At 30.5% G+C, this 10007-nt stretch overlaps 1 protein-coding gene across 2 annotated transcripts in view; it reads right to left on the bottom strand.

The window, feature by feature from the left end:
• Nucleotides 1–4912: 4912 nt before the first annotated feature.
• LOC123711953 (WASH complex subunit 1) overlaps nucleotides 4913–10007 on the bottom strand; it is a 40980-nt gene continuing 35885 nt past the window's right edge. For both annotated transcript variants that reach the window (XM_045664828.1, XM_045664829.1), the window contains exon 5: nucleotides 4913–8820. In XM_045664828.1, the coding sequence (XP_045520784.1) occupies nucleotides 8620–8820 (201 nt within the window). In that variant the 3' untranslated portion in view covers nucleotides 4913–8619. The remainder of the gene's footprint in view (nucleotides 8821–10007) is intronic.

Genomic DNA, 10007 nt, shown 5'->3' with positions numbered 1-10007 from the left:
AAAAATGTAGTCTGACAAATGTGACAATACCAAATCATTTGACACTAAAATATAATGGCGTGTTAAGCGATTCATTACACGTACCTCAGCCAAATATGTAATTACGATTGATAGACTTTAATCTGAAAATGACTGTTATAACTCAAAACTTCATTAATTTTTTTAGTTGTTTGTTACTAAGAATTGACTGCTAGATTATATTAGTTATTCAAGTTTTAGGTAAATTCTGTGTGTCGTGTAAGGCACGAAAACAATAATAAATTTAATGGTTAACAATCGAATGACATGTAGGTGACTTGAAAATATTTTATTTGAATACTAAACGTCATGGTGAAATCAATCAAATTTATAATGTACAATCCGTATTTATCTTCTAACGCTATTATTACTATCGATATTATGAGAGTACAAAAATATATAAAAGTTAATGTATTGAAAAAGTAAAAATACTAACATAAAATATATAACCAAGTATTAACAATTAAAGACAATATTATTATTTACATACAATTGTTAAAAAATCAACTTCAAATACCGAATAGATAGTTATCTAGCACTAAATGTAGGTTGTGTTCACTACAATTTTCCGGTAATAAATTACTTCACGTGACAGGCATTATTAATCAAAAATTATCATTAATCTTTTGCTGCACTTTATAACACAAACTATATTTTCATTTTCCTTCGCGTTCCTAGAAAAATAATTCATCTTGTGCTCAAGTCTCGAACTTAAATCCAATCACAATTTATTATAAATAACATTTTGCTATTTTGCAAGAATAAGAAAATCATAAGAGTAGTAATATCATGAAAATGAAGGTACAATTACGTTGCGAACGAAATTGAATATCTACGTCATATTAAAAAGGTAGCTTGATGAAACATTTGTAGCCGATACTTTACTTAAATATTAAAAATCTGTCCAGGTTAACAAATGTAATCGAATGCATTTGTAGGTTAGTTCATACATTTAAGAAGTAATACTAATTAGTACAAACATACTTATTAAATTTCTTAGAAATTTATTAAACCCATTTCTTTACATTAGTCAAACTTAATGAATACTTTTGAATTCGTAAGTTTTTAATCTACCATCGGCAAGTGGAAATAACTAATACACATTTTAAACAATTTAATTAAGATCTTTTTTATACTGGCTGTTAATAATAAGTTACTTTTCATAATGTTAAAATAGTATAAATTCTAATATTTCGTTACAATTCAAATCAAAGCTGCTTTCATCTTGATTACTACGTTATATTTAGGGGTTAAAATAATGGATTGCATGATTGAACATTTTTGTTCTCCTTATTAATACTTTTCGTCCTTCCTCTTAATTAATTATCTCAGCTTGCGTGAATGACGTGTCTATATCATATATCATGATTATATTAATATTGTTGTATTTTATATTAATTTTTCTATCAATTAATACAAACCGCAAACTTAATTTATTTATTTATTAAAGTTCACCACATCACACATAATGGTATCTACAGCTATTACAAGCTATATTTTCTAAAATGTATGCCAATTATTTTAAACATTAAAAAAAACGTAAAAATAGAAAAAGGTAGCAAACAATTACTAGTAAATTAGCGGGATAGGTATCAGATAAGTATTTAACAAACCTTTTTTTAAACTCAGCACACTACCGAATAAGTTAAGCTCTTGATAAGTATTGTTTAATCCGTTATAATCGCAAAAAATTGCAGAGAGGTGCCTCAACTCCTAGGTTTGTTTTTGCAGACGACATTTGAAAACTTCTACTAATTATTAATATAACATAGTTTGCCTGTATTTTTTTCTGATTCGTTGATGTGAGATGGTTCATCAGGATTAGATAATATAATTATATGTTGATATATTAAATTTAATTAGGGTCTTGCGCTATAATTTAAAATTTACTGATATAAGCGTTATATAATAAACATTTGACGCCCTCGAGCGCGGCGCACGCGCTGAGGCCAACAATTTCCCGGAATACTTATTTCCGATTCCGAAATACTCCACTCAGTTATACTGAGAAACGAGCGATATTCTGGGACACTACACCCGAAACGCGTTGCTTTCTAAGCCTCCGTTATAACACGGTAAAGGCGATACAAAGGCTTAGCATGACAAGTTTGACCATAGACCGTAAAGACCGTTGCCGTTAATGAAGGAATTTGCCAGAGATTCTTGATTTGCTTTTTGTTTAAAATTTATGTTGATTTTAATATGTAATCAACGATTTTAATATTATTATCGTTTGAAGTCTCTACGAAAATAAATCATTCTCTATTTCTTAGAAATCATTAATTTATTCGTAAATGATTATTATCTAGTTAATTAAATCCACATCCAATCAAAACTATTCGTAGAAATTATTAAAAACTTTTATTAATAGATTTTAAATTAAAGAATATATATTATTTAAATTATATTTTTATTGTTATGTAATTCGACGGTGAACAGATTTTTTTGAATCAATTTATGTACACAGTCACATAAAAGCAATAATTAATAGAATTGTTATTTTACTTTTAAATATGAAAGTAAATAAATACATTTATCGTCAATAACTCAATGTGTGATGTTCGTTACTATACATTTTATAGCCAGTCATATAATATTTATTGTAATATATATGTATAATAGCTGAAATTTGGCCGTACAAAAGCTGTAAATAAATAAATCTCTATCATTTGTTAAGCTACACAAAGTTTTTACTATGAATGGAGATGTCGCTGACCGTGATTATCGTGTTTTATGATAGACGACAGATAGATAGACCGAATAACATTTGATTTTTTTGGCATCATAAAATCTTCAAATTTACTTTTCCATATATATATTTGCCCACTTACTAGTTAGTAACATCAGGGTGGAAGAGGACCTATTGTAACTAAAAGACCAATAACAGCCAGTGTGTCAGGCACAAAAGGCTTTAAGAACAAAATGATCAAGAATATTGAAATTTTTAACCCATTGTTACGCCATTAATATCTAAGGATATGTTGAAAGCTATGCCGAAGTTTGTAGCATTATATTTAAAAGAGATAGTTATAAGATAATATGTTCAACTGTCTCAAAAGAGAACCCAAAGGCCGGCAGCGCACTCGCGTCCGCCATTGAGTGTCCATGGGTATCACTTAACATCAGGTGAGCCTTTTCCCCGTTTGCCCCCTGTTGTATAAAAAGAACAACATTCCATTATAAAAATTATTTTATTTTCTTATTCCTATATAATATAAATATTTTTAACTTAATGCCAGATTAATATTAACACATTTCAATATTTTTGTTTATCTATGCATCAATTGTAATTCTATTGTTTATTTTTGCTGTCAATGATTTTGTCTTGGGTGTTGAAATCGGTGTCAATTGTTCTATGAATTGTTAATGTTCCAATTATTTATTTTATTTATTGTATAAATGTTCTTAATATAAAGGAAGTTGATGTGGTGGAAACACAAAGTGTGTAGTTTTTCTATCCACCAGGACGTCGAACATAATTAAATCATTAACACACATATGTATATACTAAGGCCAGTGACATATAAACTGTAAATTTATAACAATCAACCATTCAAACGATTTAAAATGGCACGTAAAACGTCATAAACAAATCTAAACACTGACGCGCCATAGATAGCCGATGCAAGAAACCTGTTCTTGTCGAGAATTCTCATTCACATACATGATGAGTTCCTATATTCGACTTTTTTTTATTATTATTTTTTTAATGACGTATATAGCATAATTTATGTTATGCATAATTTATAATTGTTTGACTTATGTAGTATTTTTTAAAATTTAAATTTAATATTTTTTCTTGTTATATTAGCAAGAAGTGTAGCTGGTATCGAGTTTATTAAATTTGGAATAATGCAATCTAATGTTTTTTCCCATATAAATTATTGTATTTGGGTAATAGAAATTCGTTTTTTAATTTTCTACGTGTTGAGTAGTGACAGTGAGTTTTAATTGTTTTGAGGTAATTTTCTGTAAAGTAGTTTTCATTTAGTAATCCTAGTTGCACTTTCTCGTGTATAGGTATAATTTTGAAAAATGCAAAGAGCTTTCTGTAGTCCGCTTTATATTGTGATTTTAATTTTATGGGAGCAATTGTTTTTAAAATACGTATTTGTATTGCAAATATTTGATTTAGATAAGTTTTGCATGTTCTCCCATAGCTTGTAAGTCCATATGTTATAATGGATTCGGCTAGTGCTTTGTATAATAGTAGCAGAGTTTTAAGAGGTATTTTATTTTTTATTCAAGTGAATTTGGCAAGTATCGCTCTTAGCCTATCAATATTTCTGAATAAAGATAAATGGAATAATAAATCTAATTTAATAATTTATTTATAGCTTTGCCAAATTTTAAATAAATATATTTTTTTATATAGGGGGCCAAACATCCAAAGGCTGCGATGACTAATAATACCCATATTGAAACCCATTATAGTGGGTGAGTTACCGGTCTTTGACTGAGGAGTATATATTTTTTTTAAGCAATGGGAAGTCGTATCTCCCAGGGAAGACCCTCACCGACCGTAGATTTCACAGTTCACTAGTTCGCAAAAGAAAATGTCTTGTGAAGCGGACCGTGGATGATTACACAATTAAGTGATTTTTGTTAAATTTCCAGAAAATCTTTTGCTATTCATTAATCTTTTAAGTATATTTTAAATCATTATTGTATGTATTATTAGAAAACTTACCAATTCCATTGTATAAATAAGACGTTCATAAAACATGTGTATTTACATAAGGCCAGATAGACGATATTGCCAACTTTAAAGGCGCTTAATAATATTGTCTTTTGGTTTAAATTTAAATAATTTTTGCGCACATAATACGAGGTTTTAAGTTGAGGGTCTGTCACAGTACCCTTTCTCTTTGTCTATATAAATAAAAGGCAAGAATAAATTTAAATATTTTATTTGCCATACAGTACATACATAAAACAGTTAAAATCCATCCATACAACATCGTATGCGTATAATATACTTCATTAAAACTGATTAAAAATGGCTATTTACAATAAAATTACACCTAAAATAAGATGGACTCGATACACAGCTGTTCTATTAAGGCGGGTATTTTAAAAATAATTCAAAATCTGTCATATAGGAGGTACTCTTCTTTAAAAAATTGAGCTATTATAATTTTGTGTACAGTACCAAGATATCAATCATTTCCAATCTTGCGTAATGTGATGGCTAAGCAGAAAAGTTTTATTTTTAATTCTAATAAAACCTTCGTTGTCTTTGCAGATTTTGACAGTCCACAGAACAACATGTTACAATTTATAGAGGTCCTAGTATGACGTTTTGTTGCGTAATTATAGTAATAAAGATAAGATGTGTTGATAATTATCCACGTTCAGCCCATATTTTAAACGCAACAAGGCATATGCAATTATATGTAAATATTGAAACTTCAATGTAAACACCACTCTGTTTTGAAGTACGAGCGTCGTGAGGAAAAAAAATCAAAAAGGCAAAAAAATTGTGGGTTTATATTTATATAACATAATTGTCATACTAGGAGACCTACGGGACACATGCAGGCATTGACTTAGTTACCACTAAACCACGACACATGACTAATCATTGACGACTTTAAAATGCAGTGTAAATCTAACACATAGATTAAAAACTTCAGTCAAAACTTAACATAATAACATCTAAAATAAGGCAAGTAGCTAAATGTTAAAATTACTTATATACTTAACATTAATAGTTTATACAGTAAAACATACAACTGCTGTATACTATGTACAGTAACAAATCTTTTATAATGTAGTAAGTTTGCAAGCGCCTTATACTATTCAGATTTTTTATAGGAATCAAAAAACATATGGACGAATTAGGTACAATGTGAGAGGCTACCCTTAAGTCCCAAAAATCCCAGAAATAGAATGTGCCGTTATTTAAATTCAGATTATCAGGCATACGGTAATGCCCTCGTCTCAATTGTTATCAGTACATACATATAACAAATACCTACAATACAGATAAAGCACACGAACTATAAAAAGGAGACAACTCTGTCTCTATTCAAAGACAATTTTTCTAACTGTCAACATGTCAATTCTGTGTTTATAATTTCTTATTTAGCAAATTCGCCTGCGCAAGATAATTAATCTATAACAATATAATTGGCGTTCACAATAAGCTTGTTATAATGGCATAGACAAACATTTATAAGCGTGAGAAACGCTCAATTAATTCGATTATCCTATTACTATATCAGTTGTAAAAGTTATGAATATTAACTTTTAATTGTCACAGATAGATATTTTAAAGAAAACTGTCGGTCGTATTTGGAGCGGTCAACAACAAAATATCTTGTTACATTAATACATTTCGCTGTATATGATTCTAGAGGTCTCTATAATTTAAGGGACAAATCTCCTTGTTGCCTGGTACGGGTATGTCTATTTCTGTCGTCTTTGACTGTAATTCCCGTTAGAACTTGGGAATTACATAGTTCGATTCTTTTTTATACAGTATTTCTTCATGTATTTTTAAACTGAATTTTTATCTACGAAATATATTTCAAAACAATCATTTACAGTAATGCGGTGATGTAAAAACAGTTATTTGCCCTTATCATTGAAATTGATTGATTTAATATGAATTAAACGACATTTAATTAGGCAAAGCTCAGTAGAATCGCAAGAAAAATTATCAAACATATAATTTGACATGACACGTTTGAAACGAAACAACTGAAGATTGTAAAATTATGATTGTATAATTATAATTTAATTTGCGCAGAACGTGAATCAACAACAGCCGTATTCGAATTCCCTATTGGCTAATTTTTAAAATTTGAAAATTTAATAACAATAGCAAATGAATAATTTTGAACATTATTAAAAGGATTATGTACTAACAATTACAAGATTATTTTTAATAATTTTTTAACGTATATAGATAAAATTATAAGATTTTCAAATTGATTTCTCGATACGTAAAACTTTTCAATCACATCGCCTCTTACGCAAATACGCTTAACTTTATAAATTGACATGCCTCATTTAATACCAATCTGTGGAAGCTATAATCTATACCCAGCACCTCTGTTATCTACGATTCAACAAGCTCTCTTTAATCGTGTGAAGTTAATCCACGTAAGCTCATTCGTCGAAACTAACTGTAGCTTTAGCACCTAGCATACAAATGAGCGACACTCAACGATTTATCTACATATAAGCCCCAATTCTCGAGATTTTTCAATTCCAACTTTATTACATCAAACGCTACGCAACTTGAACGTAATCGTGTTAAAATAACTGTATATGCAATTTTATTTATTCGAAGAAAGGCATAATAAATACGCTTCATCGATGTTCTCACGATTTTTTTAATTTAGGGACCCAAAATCCTAAACACATGTTGACGGTTCTAAAACTATAAAAACTAAGACATATGTGACATAAAAACTAACAAGACAAGAATTATTAATCACCAAATTCAACTCCAGCGCAATAGCGAGGTTCGTCACGTGTCTCCTAAACAATTGAACCAATTTGATATATTTTATTTGTAGAACGAAAATAAGCCTTTAACACTAATTGCCAAATAATTATTAAATATTTAAATTGAATGTATAAGATGCCGAGCATCTAAGAGATAATTAATTACATACTTTGAAATACGGAGAACGTGAACTTAATGTGTATTTGGAAGTTTGATGATAATTTTCCACGTTTATAAAACTCGTAAGTTATTTTAATTGTAATAATGTAGTTCTAGTAATAGGAATAAAAAACGTATGTTTTTATACAAATCGAAACGAGTGAATGTTATCAAATCCTGCTGATTAGGAACGGGGCTTTGTACAATTCCTGCATCCTTTATCTACAGTAGATTACAAGTTTTTATTCTCAATTCTGAAAATGCTAATCACCCAAACCAGTTGATAGTTTGCGTCGAAGGCTGTTTATGTTGCGCTGCACCTTCCACGAAACGAAAGCGAGACCCCGCATCGCTAGTGAGAACGGCTATTATCATAACAACCTCCAAGAACCAAAAATATCCGATTTTAACGCACTTATGCCCTTATAAATTATTATCAGGATAGAAACGAAGGAAGCTCATTAGAAAGTTCAAGTTAGAAACTCACAGTTAAATAAATTAAATCTAATTCAATTCGAAGAAATTTTTATATCGCTTTAATCACCTAAAAGCAAACATCGTTAATCAATTCGGTAACATTAGACGATTCCGAGAAGAACGATTATACACCAAAACCGCAAGAACAGGTCTTCTGATGGCTCTAACTTGCGTAAGATATACGATACCGAATTTCTTAGTACGGGGGTCATAATAAAATTTACAATTTCAAACATTTGAGTGAATTCAGGTTTACATACAAATTAAACGATTCCGAGAAGCGACAATTACCTAGTGAGGTCAATCGGGCAAGATTAGTACAAATTCGTGGTACAAGCACAGACATAATTTTACATCATATAAACAATTAGCGAAGGCGCTGTTACAAAATTTAAGACGATACTTTAGAAGAATAACACAATTAGGCCGATTTTCTACAGTCTATGATGGAATTAAAATTAATTTCGTTCGTCCTTATTACATTTAAAAAAACATTTTTACCACCGTCACTTCCAATCCTCATCACTCGAAGACTGTTGTGGATCAGACTGTTCCTCTGGTTCGGGGATGATACTGGCAAGAGTATGAAGAACTGTGCCACCAGACGATCTCTCGGCTCCAGATATCCCGCGGCGACGCATCGATAACTTGGCGTGGAGATCGGCCATTAGGTCCCCACCTGGCTTCGGGATACTACTGGTTGCCCCCTGCAGAGAAATATTATATGATTATTCAATTCAAACCCGTAAATAATTAAGTATTCCTGTACTATATGTATAAGATAAACAGCTCTTTTCTGTTTATCATCATATAGTAAAGATCATTGAAATGTATTATGACGTATAATATTAGTAACTAAGTGACTTTTAAGAGCAGTGTTGCAGAGGTGGTTTCAACGTGCGAATCCCTGGGCTCGTGATTCGATGCTCGACTGTGAATGGTCTACCTATATGCTCCTTTAACACTCGCTCTTACGGTGAAGGTAAACATCGTAAAGAAACTGGATTGCCTTCGACCCAAAAGTCGACGGTGTGTCAGGCACAGAAGGTTGAACACCTAGTAGCCTTTTAAAAATGATCAAAAACCTTTGTAGCGCTATTGTACGTACGTAAGTATTTCAAACAATGTTTTTTGTCCTCGGTATTCAAACCACGCTAAATATACTTTATGAGTGATCCACTGACTCGTGGCAACCCAAAGACGAAGCCACATAGATATAGAAAACCAACAAAGAATTCAATTATAGATGCTATTTATCCTTTTCGGAGCTTCATTTATCCGAATGAAAATATTTGTTATACAGCCCTCTTTCCAGTGAAGCGTTTTCATTGTTATTTTAAGCTTCATATATCACGTTCTCAAATAACATGAAAAATTCGTGTAAAATTTATAGTATCCAATGAACCAGGGTTATTATTTCATCGGTGAAACACTAAATCTTCCTATAAGATTAAAAAAAATCAATTGAAATGTTAATAAATATATTCAATATTCAATTTTTTTTTATAGAAAGGCAGGAAAAAAGACAGGTGCCTCACCTGATGTCAAGTGATACCGAGGCTCTCAATGCTCGCGAGTACGTTGCGGGCCTTTTACGAATAGTTACCTTTTCTAAGTCAAATAGGTTCGGAAATACTTCAGTGTTCAACGCCAAAAACGCTCTTAATACTTGCTTTTTAGACTAAAAATCATATATACTAAGAACATTATTTGTTGTTCAATCAAAAACATTATCTCCGTTAATAATATTCTTAACCTTCATAGTAATAATAAATAGAAAACTAAAATAGATTTTAAAAGTTAAGTCCCTGTCGCGATTAATCCTTGTCAAAAATATTTTGTGCTCCAAATATCTGTAAACAAATTGCTTAATGAATGACGAAATACCGAGTAC

This window comes from Pieris brassicae, chromosome 7, assembly GCF_905147105.1.
Source record: "Pieris brassicae chromosome 7, ilPieBrab1.1, whole genome shotgun sequence".
Lineage (NCBI taxonomy): Eukaryota > Metazoa > Arthropoda > Insecta > Lepidoptera > Pieridae > Pieris > Pieris brassicae.
Note: the sequence above shows the minus strand (reverse complement) of the source record. Positions and strands in the feature narration are given on the sequence as shown.